Source organism: Tachysurus vachellii, chromosome 5 (genome assembly GCF_030014155.1).
Source record: "Tachysurus vachellii isolate PV-2020 chromosome 5, HZAU_Pvac_v1, whole genome shotgun sequence".
Classification (NCBI taxonomy): domain Eukaryota; kingdom Metazoa; phylum Chordata; class Actinopteri; order Siluriformes; family Bagridae; genus Tachysurus; species Tachysurus vachellii.
This window is the reverse complement of record NC_083464.1, coordinates 8,868,489-8,886,585: the sequence shown is the minus strand read 5'-3', so window position 1 is coordinate 8,886,585 and position 18,097 is coordinate 8,868,489. Positions and strand designations below refer to the sequence as shown.

The following is an 18,097-nucleotide window of genomic DNA, read 5'->3' as shown; positions in this document are numbered from 1 at the left end:
GTGAATGTAATGGCATTTAAATAATAATACAAACTAGGAATAGTGTTTGGGTTCTGAAAGGTTCCAAAAAATTATAGAGCACTAAAGGCACCAAAAAGAAAGCTTATTGTGGTGACACATATTAGTTTAATGTGCTTAATGTTTCAATAGTTAATACAGTATTAAGGTAATAGATCACTAGTGGATATTTCTCACTCTGTAAACGGTGCAGTGCTGCAAAAAAAACGCTCTTTTGAGAAGTTTGACAGCAAACATCATGCGCGCAATACTGCAGTGTTTGCTGGGCTTTTTAACAAGGGATGAAGCGGAGACTGTAGACGAGTCTCTAACAACTTCGACTTGTTGATGTATGTCATTTAAATGGAATATTCCATGCTTTTATAAGCCACGTACCTTCACTTCCGCACTGTTTGCCGTTATTCGCTCCCATCCTGAAGCGCGCATTGTCTATCCGCAGCACACTGCAATAGGCATGACGCTTGTACACTGATACGGCTAGATACGGCTAGATACACTGATACGGCTAATTTAAAAAAAATCCCTAAAAAATCAAATGCATGGATTAGAAAAAAAAATATTCATCCATTAATACGTTTTTCTTCCGACTTCACGTGCGCGACGACGTGCGTAAAGTTGCCCACAACACCGGCAGCATCCTGTGTCCCTGAACAGATGAGCCGTATTTTAAATCTACAGTAATAACTTCATTCCCTCTACCTTGAGTTCAATACACACTGACTTATGTGAGCTGAGGGACCTCGACTTCTCTCTCTCTCTCTCTCTCTCTCTCTCTCTCTCCCTCTCTCTCTTTCTCTCTGACAGAAGGATGTCGGGGTTGAACAGACGGCTTTTAAAGAGACCGCAAACATTAACCCTCAATAGGCACAGTTTCATTTCATCCATCTCTCCAGAATTGAATGATCTCAAATTGTTCTCTCCATTTTCCTGACCAGCTAAGGTAGCATGGTGACTCTACACCTAACCCTTTCACGTATACATATACATATGTGTCTGTACTTAAAACAGACCTGAATTTAAAACAAATCCTTTCTCTTATTTAATTAAAATAATCCTCTATAGCTGATTTTTTTTCTTCGTTTTTTAAATCTATTTTTTTAATCGAAGTTTTTTTTAATGATTGTTATTTTGGGGAAGATGTTTCCTTTTTACCTTTATAATAATAATAATAATAATAAGAAGAAGAAGAAGAAGAAGAAGAAGAAGAAGAAGAAGAAGAAGAAGAAGAAGAAGAAGAAGAAGAAGAAGAAGAACAATATTTATTATTATTATTATTATTATTATTATTATTATTATTATTATTATTATTATTAGTAGTAGTAGTAGTAGTAGTAGTAGTAGTAGTAGTAATAGTATCCATACTGATTTACCCTTTTCTCTCTACTGTTGGACAATCCAGAATCAAAATGTATACCTTATTATTATACCCACAAAGTTAGAAGCACTCAATTGTATAGGATGTATTTGTATGCAGTAGCATCATAACTTCCCTTCAATGGATTGAAGCTCCCCAAACCTGTTCCAACCTGACCCTGTGCCCCTGTGCACAATGTCAGCTCCATGAGGACATGGTTTGTAAAGGATGAACTGAAGCACCGACTGCACCCCAGACCTCTTCATTTGACATCATTGCATGAGCTCACTAATGCGCTTGGGGCTGGATGAACACAAATCCCCACAGCCATGCTCCAAAATCCAGTGGAAAGCCTTCTCAGAAGAGTAGAGGTTATTATAGCAGGAAAGGGGGGGGGGGGGGTCTACATCTGGAATAAGATATTAAGAAACACATGAGTGTGATGCTCAGTTGTCCTCATATGGTTGGCCATACAGTGTACTTAGAGTAGGTTTTGCAAAGGAACTATTGTTTTGCAAAGGAAGTGACACTAAGCAAACAATTCATTTAGACCACTGTGGATACAGGAACCTAAGCATTGAATCATTCATTCATTCAGTTTCCATATCTGTTTTATCCTGGTCAGGGTCTAGGAGGATCAAGAGCTTATATCCCAGGAACTCTAGGCAAAAGGCAGGAAAAGTTACCCCTAATGAAATGCCAGTCTCTCATAGGACACCATGCTCACACATGGCATTTATGACTAAAAGGGGAAACCAACACAGACACAGTGTGAACATGGAAGAAAGTACACATTAACCCAAGCTCAAGTTCAATCCATGCATCCTGAAGCAGTGAGGTTTTATAATAATGAGCTGTGAGGACTAATAATAGTCATAGAGTCATACATTAGAACATATTAGTGTCACTGATGTAACTCCAATGAATTGATTTTTTCATGCATTTCCATCAAAATCGAGGCCATATGTTATTTATGATGTTCCAATAGCATAAAGCAAGTTGCAGGCTTAGTTACACAGTTACACAGTTCATTTCTTTGACTTTGTATCTTGTGGTCACATCAACATTCAAAACCTCAGCTGTGGTACGCTATTGACGGTTAGCAACAGAGTTGACTGAACAGACCACACCCTCATAAAAATAACAGCATTTTACATCTGTTGAAAGAAATACAAAAACAATTTTAAGCCTTCTCTATGTCAACTATATCTTAAGCATATTTGTGATAACCTCATATATTCATAATGTTTCCCTGCTGAGGAAAGAACTGAAAACCCAGTGACTAGCTGAATGATTGAAACTCACTTAATGCAAGAATTCAGTCAGTAAAATGGGTGATTAAATAAAATCAATTCAAAACTACAATTTACTGTAAGATGAGAATTTTAAATAAGGACTAAAACACAACATGGCAAGAAAAGGTTATAAGAAAAATACAACTATTGAATAGTGTTTTATTCAATAATGTTTAATTCATACTATTTTTCAATGTATAACTACATAACATGTTTTAAATAAGTTGCTTCACGTTAACATTTATGTCGAAGGAGCTAGAAACAGTTGTTTCATCGCCAGACTCTTTATCTCTTTGTTCCAGAAATGTTAAATAGTTCCTTATGGAAAGCTGCACAGTCAATCCCAAAAAGTGTTTCATTATTAAGCAACAGCACTTTAAAAAAAATCTGTTTACTGTTGGTTGGAGGTTATGTAGAGTATCCACCATACATTGCCAAGCATTTTCATATTCTTGTATGACTTTATCAACATTTGCATTGTATTTACAAATTCTTCCCAAATTAGTTATTTCTATGTGGGGCCAATTATACAGATTTAATTTATAAGTACCTTAGGCTAAAATCATAAAGGTGTTCCACAAGAAGAAGCACTTCACTGACCTGAAAATTACCTTTAGCCTTTCATCATACAGTACATCATACCAAGATCTGAGTCAACTCTTCTTTCTCCTCTTTCTTTGTAATGGAAACTCTATTGGAATTTATATCTGTGGTAATCATACATACACCGCAGGGTAAAAAACAATGAAGTATTTCTTTAAGAGACTTAAATCTGACCAAAGGTAATTTATTGGGCTGACTTAGGTTTTTATAAATCCATGCATAAAAACGTGTATTTGTTGCTGCTTAGTTATTAAGTGATTTGAAGACATAAAACCATCTGATTTCTGGAATTCACAACTCTAAAATAAGTCTCACATAAGTTGAGACTAAGTCAGCATTTTAGTTCAACTAAGATATAGCCTGTGTTTTTTCCAGTAAACACGTCCAAAGCATTAAGAATACACTCAAAAAGTATAATACATGTGTCAGGAATTCCTGATGAATTAAAACAATGTGCTTTGTTAAAATGCTTTCATTTGCACTTGTCATGTGGATTTGGTGCATGATGCTTGTGTTTTCTTTTTTTCCTGGGGTCATAGAGTACAAATGGTGCTCTATGATCCGATTTTATTCTTCACATCAACATGAATGATGTAACAAGGACACAGGGAGAGATGTTAGATTATCCTAGATCAGCATGCTTGCACAGAGACAATTATACGCATCCAAGGTCTACAAAGTACACTATCAACCAAGGCTTTACTGTCTGCTCTATTGTAAGTCTCGTAGACTTCCTGAACGAAATTAAAATGGATGACCTCCTTCACCGGAAACGTTATTGTACTGTGAAATGCAAAACAGGAACCTGAGCATAACAAGTATGAAACTCGTTTCTGTCACTTTCATTGTCGTTGTGGATAACAAAAAGACAAGTCTTAATACTGGTTTAGGAAGCGTGTGCTGGGATTAAGCTATACCTCTATGCACTCAAACATAAAATGTAAATATTTCTAAAAAGCAAAATCAAGTGCTAATGAAACAAAGATACATTCCTGCTTACCTAGTTCATGGTTTTATAACTGCATGGGAAGTCTGTAACATTTTTAATTGTTGGCAACTTTCCTTTGTGAAGGAACATATTTTATAATATGGCCAAACCACAAAACTTCTGAACTTTATAAATGGTCTTGGACGAACACATCTAATCATTCATTACAGATCTGAACACATTCTATGTAGCATGTCTAATGTCTGAAGAGACTGTTTGTCCGGGAGCCGATTTGAGAAAATTCTAGGTACAACTACTACTTTTTTCTTGTCTGTTTGGCTCGCATGGTACCAATCAGTGGTGTGTTGGCTGTCTGGAACAGGGTCAAATGCCAAGCCCAAGAAACCCTTAACAGCCAAAGGCCTCAACTGCATGCAACAGAAGAATGCTGTGTACTTCCTCTTTTTAAGGTCTCTTGTATACAGATTACCAGGGGGTATATCAAATGAACAAAAACATACTGTAGCAAGGGAGATCTTCAGTCTCAGCTATGTCTTTTTAACACAACCCAAAATATGGTGTGTTTTATTTTGCTATATAGACGTGGTCAATTATACACCATACTGGTTCATTATGCGATAAACATTCAAACATTATTTAGATAGAACAGATGCTATTTATTTGTAAAGAAATGTGTTTAGATAAAAATTTTATAAAAATACTTTTAGCTGTCTGGGAAAATTCCAGATTATGTGACCATTATTAATGACTTTCTTCAAACAAATAATTTACTACATATCTCTTAGACATGATCAGCCCTTTTAACTATTCTAAATCAGTTTAGCTGGAAAGCTGCTGGCCACCCAGTGTGAATAGACACCCACAGAGGCACATGGGGAACGGTTAGCAATAACATCTGTATTAGCACCATCAACTGCCGGAGCAGCAGCTACAGACATGACATAGCGGCCAGAGGTAGTGGGAAGCTTGTCCTCCTCCATTGGCTCAGGGGAGAGCACAGCAGAAGGGAGGACCACTGGAGTGTTTTCAGGAGAATGTGCCGGGATAGAGAATGAACTCTCAGCCTTCCTAGCAGAATCAGATTCAAGTGGCAGTGCTGGAGGCCTCAAGCTGGTTATCCTTTTTCGTATAGCCCTTAAAGTGATGGGGATAGACATGCACCTAGAAAGAAAGGAATGGATAAGCTCATGTATAAAAGTTCTGTTCAGATTCATTTTCATTAGGACTGAACAACATATCAATTTTTAATCATAAGAATAATACTGGCCTTTCCAGTACTGATGTTGTAAACATTCCAATGGAAATGAACAAGTACAAACCAGTTTCAGAGAAATTAAGAGTGGAATGAAATATCGAAAACAACACTCAAAATATTGACTGTAATGTGTTTGAGTAAAATTGGACCTCTACGAGTCACCAGAACAGCTCCAGTGTGCCTTGGCGCAGATCCTACAAGTCTCTGGAACTGTACTGTTGGGATAAACATCATGCTTCCAAGAAATATTCCATCAATTGGTGTTTTGGTAGTGGAGAAGAGCATTTTCTAAGCATCACTCAAAAATCTAGGTGTTTAATTGAGTTGAAATGTGCTGGATTTGAAGGCCATATCAAATATTTAAAATCTTTTTTCTTCTCATCAGTTCAAAGGTGATCAGTTAGAAGATCTTTGTAATGATCTGCAGTAACGATTCTCTCTAAAAAGTCTATTTGAATCAGTTTTAAATTCAGTTACATTTTTATTGTTTATGTAATGCTTTTAACAAGTACTATTGTCACGAAACCACTTTACAGATAGATATAGAGTTAAACTTTGATCCCTTATAATCAAATCAGAGATTTCCTGAGATGACATGAGGAAGAATCCTTGTAAAGAACCAGACCTACTGTAAAAGGGAACTTGTGCTCTTCTGGGTGACTCCGGATGGTGGGATTATAAATCATTACATAACTGCATACTAAAAGGATAAACAGGACCAAGTGTCTGGAAAGGATCATTGGTACAAGTATAAGTTTTTTTTGCTTCAAATCTATAGTTGTGATGTTAAGTTATTCAGTGAATAAAAAATGAAACGGGTAAAGATTTTTTTCAGTAAGCACAATTTTTCAGCCACGGGTGTTCAATCTTACCAAGAAAGGACCTGAGTGGCTGCAAGTTTCCATTCCAACCAATCAAATGCCACACTACATAGTATTTTAAAAACCAAGATCAACAAATCAAAAAGGTGAAATCAGCTGTGGCTCCTGCTTGTTTGAAATGAAAACCAGCACCCACACCAGCCCTTTGAGCAGAAGATTAGACACCCCTGCATTGGGCTATAAAAGTGAAACCATCAGCTGTTTAGGGTATCCCTGGGGTACCATCAACAGCAATCTTCAGGTTATCACTGTGCTGCTAAAAACAGCAAAAGATTCTGAGCTGAATGAAGGTCAAAGTATAAGTAGAATGCATCAGTCAGTTCCAGAGGTCTGCAGGAGTCAGTCACTGGCATCTCACCAGAAGTAACGTGTTGGGAGAAAGAGAGAGAGACTCTTCCCTCAGTCAGTTTTGTGGTATTATTTTCTATTTTTCCATTATAATCTGTTGATGGATACATGATGATATTTAATTTCTGTAACTGTCTTTGTTTACTCATGTGGTACACGTGTCTGTTTTTTTTTTAAGTGTTGAATTGTTTTTGCCCTCGCTCAAATTTATCCTTGACAGGAATCATCTGTGTGGTCTTGCATGTCCTTTAAGCTCCTCCTAACACATCGATATAAAAGCCAGCTGTGTCCAACTATTTTTTAGACAATAGATTTCATTTTCATGCATGCAATAAACCGTGTCTTATTACACCCTAGTTTTTGTTGTCTTGCTTCTTCAGTCATCTTACTGCGGAGGGAACTGCAGTATTTGTTATCCAGAAAGATTTACAACAGATTCTAAATTATTTCTTAATCAATGAAATTATATATACACACAGTAATTACACCTTTTATTAATCCCAGCACATTCCAGTATATCTATTTCCTATCTTTCTTACTACTTTCAACAGTTATCATCTTTATCTGGGAATGATCTGAGGAATCATTAGCTAATTACGCTGAACAATAAGCACATGATAATTATAGCCTAGAAATTGTTCATTAGCATGATCTGAACTGCCTAAAATACACCAATGTTTTTATGTGCTTTGGGAATCTGGGAATAATGAAAAAGAGGAATCATTCAGAATGTATTAATAAAATGTAAAGCTTATTTGTAATGCATTTTAGTCACATCATGCAGTCCAAATATCCATAATATTAAATAAAAGGTTTTATACATGGAAACATGCAATATAGTTAATAATTTAGTTTTCTATATTGTTAAATTTAATATTTGAGATACCTGCTATTCACATAAATATCTATTTGTGTACCGTGTGAGGACTCTGGAGATATAGTCATCTAGAGAATGATCCACTGGACCAGGCATTCGGAGCCTGCAGCTCAGATGACGACAATCCAGCACAGAAACAAGCACTGCAATACAGAGGACAAGAAGTAAGTAAAGAAAAAAAAAATCAAACAGGAAGTTGTGTGTAAACCATGAAATATTGAAATCGACAAGCTTTATCCACATCAGGTTAGCACATACAAACTGCCAGTGTCTCACTGTCCAGGATGTTGAAGGTCACAGAAAAGCTGCATTCAGACTCGGGTAAGATTTCACAGCTAAGGTCAAACTCTATCTCTGCCAGAAATATGTTCACAGGTTCAGGCAAAGATATTGGAATATAAATTTAGTTAGTTTCTACATGCATGCGTAGAATGGTACCTGGTTGATGCATAAGGCCAGTGATGCAGCTTCTTAGTAGGGTGTTGATGGCAGACTGATACCGGAGGAGATCTAATATAGCAGGCACGTGGGAAGGATGGGTGAAAGGAATTTTGTGAATCAGGGATCCTTTCCAGACGTCACACTTCCATTCAGCATCAGCAAATAAATAGCTGTGAAACTCAGCATCTGGGAGAGACTAAGAGCAATTTCCAAGGCAATTAAGGCAACTGTAACTTTAAAGATATTCTATTACTCATTCCACAGTGATGGCAATTCCTTGGCAAATGAAATCTGTTTCTTATTCAAACCTAAATCAAATTTCAGTAATGTCACATGACTCACTGCACATTGGTGGTATCATGGTGCCATGTTGCATCCAAAAGAAACCCTTCACATTGACAGCTTTTGACATTCACTTTTGAAATTATATATAGTTCCTAAAATGACAGGTTTTTCTTAACTGAAATAATATTCCGCTTTTGCACATATCCCTTTCTCAACTAAGTTTGTTTTGGGTTAAAACTGCTTTGAAAAATTCTATTCTAATTTCACAGACTGTCTCACCTCTAACCTAATCTACTAATAGAAAAGTTCTCACTCTGATTAAGCCTCTGTCTCATCACCTGAGGTAAAAATTGCAAGTGGCATTTAAACAAGAGCCACATCATTGTTCCTTCACTTGACTGATTCCTTTCTGTGCTAATGCCAGCTGGGAAATAATCGGTATTAACTTCGGGTCAGATTGTTCGGCTGACATCTTTTTTATTAGGACATCATTTTGGAGAAATGTATTATGATGTAGAAAAATATATTTTTGTATAGAAGTACAATTTTGGTCGAAAATTTGATTTTTTTTTTATAATTAATTTTCCAAAAACTAAGCCACAGAAATATTTTAAGAGTTTTCCTAGACGACCATGTATACCAGATGCTGTGAAATACTTGTAGACATTTATCCTTAGATCTAGTTACATAAATCAAATCAGGAAAATACAATTGCTTTAACAAATGTACATGAACACTACTATGTTTTACATACCACAAGAAAGTGAGCATCATTTCCATCACATGATCTCTTGTCTTCTAGAGCATTTGAACAGAGCAGCTGGAAAAGTGGCTCCCCCTGCAGGTCAACATCTGGGGGAATGTCTAGAGATGATTAACATGGACCACCATGAACATCCTCAAGGACAAGTTCAAGGACATGATAACGAGTGCCAAAGCAATATTTTCTTCCTAGCTACTACAGTCACATGAAGTTTCAGCTTTTTCCATAGTGTATATCAATCTAATCAAACGATATTTCATTATGTAGTGCTGCTAGAGACGATTTCTAAGATAGATTAGTGACCTGTTATTTGGCTCATCTTGTGGATGAAAGAATTGAGCATGGGCACTGGTGGCTTGATTTTGAGCAGGAAGGAGGCTGGCAGCAACTCTGAACATGTTTCGGACAGTGGAATGAAAGCAGGTAGCCTGAAATTGATTCAACAAGTGAAACAGATATTATTAAAATCCATTACAAATAGTCAGAGAGTAAGAACCAGGGGGAGAGAGAAAGAGAGAGAGAGAGCGAGAGAAAGAGAGAGAGAGAAACACAATGATGCATGGTACAATTTTTTTTCAGTGTTCACATGGATGGACTCAAGCTTCTCTGGTTTCTTGTTGCCTCCCAAAAACATGCTGTTTTTTATTCTGTGGGTGCAAATGTGCATGTAGTATTCTGTGATGTACTGGCATGCCAAACAGTGTGTATTTCTGCCTTGTGGTCAGTGTTCCTGGGATATGGTCCATATTCACTGTGATCTATAGTCACAATTTAACAATGTCATGTCAGGACTATTTAAAAAAACCAGCAATTGATTTGCAAATGTAATTCCATACTGATTAGGACTTAAAGAACCCACAGACATTCTGAACTCAGAGGAGTCCTAGATCTCAATACACACCCTTGTGAGTTCACTTGAGGTGGTGTAGGAATCAGAGACTCCATCTGCAACCTGCGTGTAGTGGCACTGGCACCCACCACTAGCACGGCAGTCTGGCTACCGCTGCCCTCCCCTGACACAGGAAAAAGAAATCAGCCAAGAATCTAGCTTCTATAAACTTATTACAGAACCACATACTGGCTTAAACCCCTATAAAATTCATTTGTGATAACAACCCTGAAAAAGCAGAGGATTGTCTTGATCTTGATGTACCTGGATGTAACCTCTCTATCAGTGCATCTGAGGGACTGATGTAGTACTCAATGCTCATTGGGCTTCCTGGTAAGGAACGGATAGTATTACATTCCATACCCACATCCATTCATCACAGAAGCATTGACTGAACCAAAGGCACTTTACCTTCACTGCCAGGTGTAATACTCCCGATCCTGCCATTCAGAACCATATCCACATGAGCATCACTCTCTATCAAATGCCTGAAAATTAAACACAGATTTTTTTAATTTTTATTTTGCTCCATAATGGATTTATAATAAATTTCATCTGATATACCAAAATATTGCATTCTTTACACCTTGGTAAATTGGAGATTTTCAGTAGGTCTTTCTTAAGGTGCTGAAGGGATGTGTACACCTTTAGTTTGGCATCACTGTGGGATAAATTAAATACTTAAAACAAATTTAACAAATAAAATTAAGTCAGTGTTATTAATCAACGCAGAGAAGTAACACCTGTCGCCTGGTATGTTGTAGAGAGAAGCAAGGTCATCCATTTTATGTGAGAATTCCTGAAATTTCTTCAACCTATATTGATATAAAAAGTCAGTATACAGCCAGTGACCACTTTATTAGGAACATCGGTACACCTGCATATTCAGGCAGTTATTTAATCGGCCAATCGTGTGGCAGCAGTGCAATGCAGATACAGGTCAAGAGTTTCAGTTAATGTTCAGATCAAACATCAACATATGGAAAATAATATCACATAGATAATTTTCTCCATTTAGGTAAGGATCTACTCACGTCAGCCAAGAACATGAATCAGTGGTGAGACTAATTAGATAATTTGGTTTCTTACTAATATTGTCTTAGGGAGTTTTTCCTTGCAGCAGTTACCTCTAACGTGCTCATTGGCGATACATTTAAAATATATCATTTGCATATTTCTTTACATCTGCTTTGCGACAATGGCCATAGCTAAAAGTGCTATACAGTAAACTTTTAATTGAAATAAATACATGCATGAATGAGCAGCTGTAACGCTTTTCCTTTTAAAGCTGTTGGTGAGATTTAAAAATATTGCTTACATTTTTCCTGTTGGTTTTTTTTTTGGCTTACAAAACAAGAATAATTTTTGCAGAAATTTCTTACCTTAGCATCTGACAAAGTGATGCATTTGACTAAAAAAGAAAAAATAAGTCATTGGTCAAACACCAAGAACAAACAACTGAAACTGACTCCTCATAATACATCTGCATTCTTCATACCTCAGGAGCTTCTCCTTGCTTAGCGACTTTCACATCCTCAACCTCTCCCCCAGGCAGCAGCAGCACTTCCACATAGAACAGATCAGCTGTCAGATAGCACGCAGTCTCTGTGGGACTCAAGTGGGAGCCCAGTCTACAGAGGTCAAACGTTCAGCATGTAGTTAAAAACTTGTGTATAAACTACACATGGTGGCTAGGGGTTTGGTTTTTCTCATTTCTTTCTACTAAGTATACAAAGACATTTTTATGACCGCTACATGAATCCCAACTCAATGCAGGCTTACATTGACTTATCTCCACAATTCATATTACTCATATACAGTTTTGCTGAGGTTCGAGATAAAGTTGACATCTTTTATGCAGATGGCTGAGTTTCTTATCCAATGTCTAAGGCTTTAAAAGTGAAGTTTGTAATTTTTTTAAAAGCCAGAGACAAATTTGATATAATTTCATGCGCATAGAAAAACAGCGATTTGGTATATTATAGCTGACTGTGTTGTGTGGATATTAGCAGAAAGATGACCAAAGATGGACAGAAAGGAAACAGATTGTTGCTTGTAATATAAAAAGCACTAGATTAAGTCATTGTGCATGCTCATGTTGTGAGGAGGTCTACAGTGGATTTAGAAAGTATTCAGACCCCCTTTACCTTTTTCAGTATTGTTATGTTGCAGCCTGATACTACAGCCAATCAAATTAATTTTTTTCCTCATCAATCTACACTCAGTACCCAATCATGACAAAGTGAAAACTGAATTCTAGAAATATCACATGTACATAAGTATTCAGACCCTTTGCAGCAACACTTAAAATTAAGCGTAGATGTCTCCCATTTCTCTTGATCATTGCTGAGATGTTTCTACACCTTGATTCAAGTTCACCTGTGTTATATTATATTGATTGGACATGATTTGGAAAGGCACAAACCCCTCAATAGAAGACCTCACTGCTGAGAATACATACATACATACATACAGCAGAGCAAAAACCAAGCCATGAGGTCACTGAGGTCAGCTCAGAGACACGACTATTGCAAGGCACAGATCTGGGGAAGGCTACAAAAAAAATTCTGCTGCACTGAAGATACCCAAGAGCACAGAAGCCTCCAAAAAAACTTTGTGAAACTTTTTCATTGTAACTTTGAACAATGTTTTAAACTCATGGTATCTTAATTATGTAACCTAGTGAACCAGCATTAATGTATCCAATGATAGAGATTTAAGCACTTATGTACGTCGTTCTGGATAAAGGCGTCTGCCAAATGCTGTAAATGTAAAAGTAAAAAAGCACATGAAGGACTCTCAGACTGTGAGAAACAAGATTCTCTGGTTTGATGAAACCAAGATTGCACTGTTTGGCCTCAGTTATAAATGTTATGTCTGGAGAAAACCAGGCACCGCTTATCACCTGCCTAATACCATCCCATCAGTGAAGCATGGTGGTGGCATCATCATTCTGTGGGGGTGTTTTTCAGCAGCAGAGACTGGGAGACTGGTAAGTACTGAGGGAAAGCTGAATGGAGCAAAGAACAGAGATATCTTCAATAACAACCTGCTTCACTTTGCTCATTACCTCAGAATGTGCCGAAGGTTCATCTTTCAACATAACAATGTCTCTAAGCACACAGCCAAGACAACACAGGAGTGGCTTAAGGACAACTCTGTGAATGTCCTAGAGTGGCCCAGCCAAAGCCCCAATTTAAACCCCCTGAAAATGGCTGTCCACTGACAGGTCCCACTGAAACTGACAGAGCTTAAGAGGATTTGCAAAGAAGAAAGATAAAAAAATCCCCCAGTCCAGGTGTGCAAAGCTTGTTGCGTCATACCCAAAAAGACTCGAGGCTTGATTCGCTGCCAAAGGCGCTTCAGCTGAGTAAAGGGTTATGTGCTTGTGATATTTCTTTTTTTCCCCTTTTAATATATTTAAAGACATTTCTAGAATTTTGTTTTCACTTTGTCATTATAGGGTACTGAGTGTAGAAAATGAGAAAAAAAATTAATTAAACGATTGTAGTATCAGGCTGTAACTTTGAAAAATAACAAATTGAAAAAAAAGAAGGGGGTCTGAAAACTTTCTTATCCTGAGGGGATCCATATAAAATATAGGCAAGCATCAGGCGAAGCAACTTTCCTATACTTTCCTAAAGACTTTTCTGCTCATGCTCTGGTGCGAAAAGTCTCTAAGCTCATCCTCTGGATCCTTGTATCTCTACTGCTTATGCTCTGGATCCGATTGTCTCTACTGCTCGTGCTCTGGATCCTATGGTCTTCACTGTGTATCCTTTCACTTCAACAGTCTCTGCTGCTCATGCTCTTTCCTCAACAGTCTCTGCTGCTCATGCTCTGACTCCAACAGACTCTACTAATCATATTATGGCTCTTACAAACTCTACTACTCTAACCTCAAGACACTGACTGGCCATTTTTGGTGTCAAAGAGCTGAAATGGGAATCAGCGACTACCTGGTGTAGAGCCAACAACCTTTCTCTGAATGTGGATAAAACTAAAGAGACAGATGATCCATCGATGTTCAGCTGAGAGTGGTCATTCTGTGCTCTCCTGAAGTCCACAACCATCTCTTTAGTTTTATCCACATTCAGAGAAAGGTTGTTGGCTCTACACCAGGTAGTCGCTGAAATGGGAATCAGCGACTACCTGGTGTAGAGCCAACAACTAAAGAGATGGTTGTGGACTTCAGGAGAGCACAGAATGACCACTCTCAGCTGAACATCGATGGATCATCTGTAGAGATGTCAAGAGCACCAAATTTCTTGGTGTTCATCTAGCAGAGAACCTCACCTGGTCACTTAACACCAGCTCCATCACCAGGAAAGCCCAGCAGCGTCTCTACTTCCTACGAAGCCTGAGAAAGGCACATCTCCCTCCCCCCATCCTGACCATGTTCTACAGAGGGACCATTGAGAGCATCCTGAGCAGCTGCATCACTGTCTGGTTTTGGAACTGTACGATCTCGGATCGCAAGACCCTGCAGCGGATAGTGAGGACAAGCAGAGATGATCATTGGGGTCTCTCTTCCCTCGATCATGGACACTTACACCACACGCTGCATCCGCAAAGCCAACAGCATTGTGGATGACCCCACACACCCCTCACACACACTCTTCACCCTCCTGCCATCTGGAAAAAGGTACCGAAGCATTCGGGCCCTCACAACTAGACTGTGTAACAGTTTCTTCCCACAAACCATCAGACTCCTCAATAACTGAACTGAACTGTACTGAGCACAACATACACATACATCATCTGTATGGACTGCACAGACCCACACAAAACACACACACTGACACATCAAACTGTTTACATGCTGCTTACATCCAACAAACTGTTTACACGCTTTTTTGCTCTTTTGCACAAACTGTCCAACATTTCAGCCGTTTTGCACATACTATACAATATTTCAGTCATTTGCTGTTTTTGCACAATTCTATATATTATCTCAAGGACCTGCTGCTAAGAACTGTTTATTCTGATGTTACTGCACAAAATATTGTTTGAACATTCAGTATTCACAGTATTTACACTGGTCGGTCGGCGCTGTTTCTGTTTACTGTTTATTTATTTATATGTGGCTAGGACTACTTACTAAGTCCTTAGCCCTGTCTTTGTTTTATGTAGCACCAAAATCCTGGAGAAACGTTGTCTCATTTCGCTGTGTACTGCAACAGCTATATATGGTTGAAATGACAATAAAAGCTTCTTGACCTGACATTATGCTGACAATTTTCCAGGTACAATTGACAAGAGAGGCTTGCTTATTTGTCAATAACAAATGTAATTTCCAGGCAGAGAGGAGAGTGCTCTAAAATTACAAACAGCTCCACAAAACAATAATGGTAGCTATAATTAAAAAGTTACAAACCCTTTCTGCTTGGCAATCATCTCCAGTCTGGACACCATGGCACTCAGAGATTTCACTACAAATTAATACAGACACAAAAAGAGCACCTCATCATGAAAAGATTCATTATTGTTGGTCCTGGAATGCATAGAAAAATACATATACTATAGTATAGTATAGTATATACTATACAGTATAGTATATTGTAGTATAGTATGGTAGTGTTTGTTCCTTTATGAACAGAACATACATAATAAGCCTCTTTTATAGTTTTAAATACAGCCTTAATATTTCCCCCAAACAGACAAGAAGAAATTTTTAAAGCACTATGCTTTAAACTGCATTTTTCCCCTTAAAACTGCATTTTTCACTATTTCAGCATGACGGATGATGTGCTGGAGATTATTACCATTCTGAGCTTCCTGGAGTTTCTGCAGACATCTCATGACTGGCTCGGAGTCCCTGCTGTGTGTTCTAGCTTTCCCCTGAAAAGGCAGAGAAAAAATAAATAAATAAATATATATATATATATATATATATATATATAATAATAATAATAATAATAATAAATATATATATTATATATATATATATATATATATATATATATATATATATATATATATATATATATACACACAAATGTTTTAAGATACTAATCAATTTTGTATATTTTATCAAATGACCAGCAGTTATGTAGGGGTATATTATGTATATGTAGAGGTGAGTCTTGAATTACAGACTTGAAGGAGAATTTCATGACCCCTCAACTTTAATATTGCTCTGTTTGAAACTGTACATTGGGAGTGATCATTTCAGGGTTTTGGCTTAGCTGTTAATTCTTTTCCTCTGGGCAGAAACTCCCAGACCGTTTAATGGTTATATTCAATAAAGTCAACAGAGCAAGGCCAAAAAATTTTGGGTTACACAGTAGAAACTTTTGGGTGGTGCAGTAAGGTTAATTTATAACATTCATGTGTTGTAATTATTAGCATAAATCAATGTTTAAGTGCTAAAAGACTATAACACACACATACTACGGTACTCTTTATTCTTTTCTGTTCTATGAGTGACAAATTCATGTTTAAGATTCAGCAGTTATTTACATGAAATCATATGAAATCCAATCATAAATGCATACATTAAATTATGGTCACCCTGGAAATATGACTTCATATTCTAAAGCCGCTTTGTGAGAAACGCCTTTATGAGCATGAAGAAGCAATACCCTCCTCTCCCAACCTCCAGAGAAGGAAGCAGCGTGTTTACGTATTAGTTTGGCACACGGCTGTTCCGGCCACAATAGTCTTACTTAAGCCCTGCATCTGGAAGACATTTGTTAGCCTGTGCATGCAACTCGCTCAACAGCACAGCAGCGGTCAGAGCACCAGGAAACACTTGTGTAACTGGTTAAGACATAGAATATCACACAGAGGAGCATATGGCTGCAGATGGTCAGTATTATTTTCAACCTTGAGCTAAATTACACCTTAAATCCTCCTGTGTCTTGCAGGTTCTTAATATTCATGTAACAGCATAAGACTAAAGTTTTTTCCTACCATGCATCTGTGCACCAGCTGAAAGGTCTCGCTCCATGGTTTTTCAGAATATTTGGAGCATAATTCAGATAAATAGGTCTTCTTCAGGACTAGGGGGTCAAAATGACAATAAATGAGAGCACATATAATTTTCCCTTTTATTCATTCATTCATTCATTCATCTTCTACCGCTTATCCGAACTACCTCGGGTCACGGGGAGCCTGTGCCTATCTCAGGCGTCATTGGGCATCAAGGCAGGATACACCCTGGACAGAGTGCCAACCCATCGCAGGGCACACACACACACTCTCATTCACTCACACACTACGGACAATTTTTCCAGAGATGCCAATCAACCTACCATGCATGTCTTTGGACCGGGGGAGGAAACCGGAGTACCCGGAGGAAACCCCCAAGGCACGGGGAGAACATGCAAACTCCACACACACAAGGCAGAGGCAGGAATCGAACCCCCAACCCTGGAGGTGTGAGGCGAACGTGCTAACCACTAAGCCACCGTGCACCCCCTTTTATTCATGTGGTTATAAAATGAACACATGCTCCATATGTTGCTGAATGTTTGTTCAAGTCCATAAAGTGCACTTGTTTCTCTTACCATCCACTTTTGATTCCATCACAGCTATGTTTTTGATTTCTTCTTGAGTTTTTGGCTTCTTCTAATAAAGAGTAAGCAAACAATGCATGTGCAATTAGGAATAAATCAAACTTTGCTGTGATGAAACAATACACTAATGCAATAGCTGATATACTGTCTTACTGTATTGCTTTGCTCATTATAAATTAACTAATACATTGGTAACAGAGACAGAAATACTCAATTTACACCTATCACAACCTAAGCATGGCTCACGTTAAAGCCTATTTACGCATGCGCAGACGCGTCCTATCAGCGCGACTCTACGCTTGTTTCTACAGCTTCGCTGCTTCCTATTCGAATCCAGGGATTTTACAGTCGACTCCGCTTTCTATAGCAAAACGTTTTGAATCAATAGAGTCGATTCAAAGAATCGGCCCCACAAAAAAAAAAATTTCAGGCTGAAGATGAACTCAATGAACTTCAAGTCCAATGCTGAATGAATCCCTAAAGTACTTTTGCATTAGCGACGTTATTAAAGAAATAATAACACTCTTATTTTTGTTACGAATTGTGCATTATTTTTATTGTATTTTATTCTTTGCTTTGTTTTTTCTTCAAAGTGAAATAATACTGATATTAGAAGCAC

The 18,097-nt window shown here is 37.7% G+C and overlaps 2 protein-coding genes across 4 annotated transcripts in view; both read right to left on the bottom strand.

Moving 5' to 3' along the window:
• Window positions 1-772, bottom strand: part of si:dkey-192l18.9 (F-box/LRR-repeat protein 7) — a 31,062-nt gene extending 30,290 nt beyond the window's left edge. Inside the window, exon 1 of the mRNA XM_060869638.1 lies at window positions 394-772. Within this exon, the coding sequence (XP_060725621.1) occupies window positions 394-430 (37 nt within the window). The 5' untranslated portion in view covers window positions 431-772. The remainder of the gene's footprint in view (window positions 1-393) is intronic.
• A 4,250-nt stretch (window positions 773-5,022) lies between these two features.
• On the bottom strand, window positions 5,023-17,839 carry zgc:111976 (mediator of RNA polymerase II transcription subunit 1-like). 3 transcript variants are annotated; one of them, XM_060869168.1, is made up of 18 exons: window positions 17,700-17,839; window positions 17,470-17,527; window positions 16,874-16,962; window positions 15,724-15,799; window positions 15,336-15,390; window positions 11,457-11,589; window positions 11,341-11,369; window positions 10,702-10,773; window positions 10,545-10,619; window positions 10,370-10,446; window positions 10,223-10,288; window positions 9,971-10,082; window positions 9,373-9,497; window positions 9,061-9,170; window positions 8,019-8,217; window positions 7,839-7,934; window positions 7,621-7,723; window positions 5,023-5,380 (listed from the first exon to the last, which is right to left on the bottom strand). In XM_060869168.1, exons 2-18 carry the CDS (start codon window positions 17,486-17,488, stop codon window positions 5,029-5,031), a joined length of 1,788 nt encoding a protein of 595 aa, XP_060725151.1. In that variant the 5' UTR covers window positions 17,489-17,527; window positions 17,700-17,839; the 3' UTR covers window positions 5,023-5,028. The 3 variants fall into 3 exon arrangements, with proteins under 3 accessions (XP_060725151.1, XP_060725153.1, XP_060725152.1); XM_060869170.1 differs by having other exon boundaries at window positions 7,857-7,934; XM_060869169.1 differs by having other exon boundaries at window positions 17,470-17,530; window positions 17,632-17,776.
• Between the last annotated feature and the right edge of the window lie 258 nt (window positions 17,840-18,097).

Excerpts from the sequence above, each read along its gene's own strand:
- zgc:111976 (XM_060869168.1), bottom strand. Across the intron at positions 15,391-15,723 it reads ACTCCAGGAAGCTCAGAATG|TGAAATCTCTGAGTGCCATG; the intron begins GTAATAATCTCC and ends ATTAATTTGTAG. Across the intron at positions 5,381-7,620 it reads ATCTCCAGAGTCCTCACACG|GTGCATGTCTATCCCCATCA; the intron begins GTACACAAATAG and ends CTTTCTTTCTAG.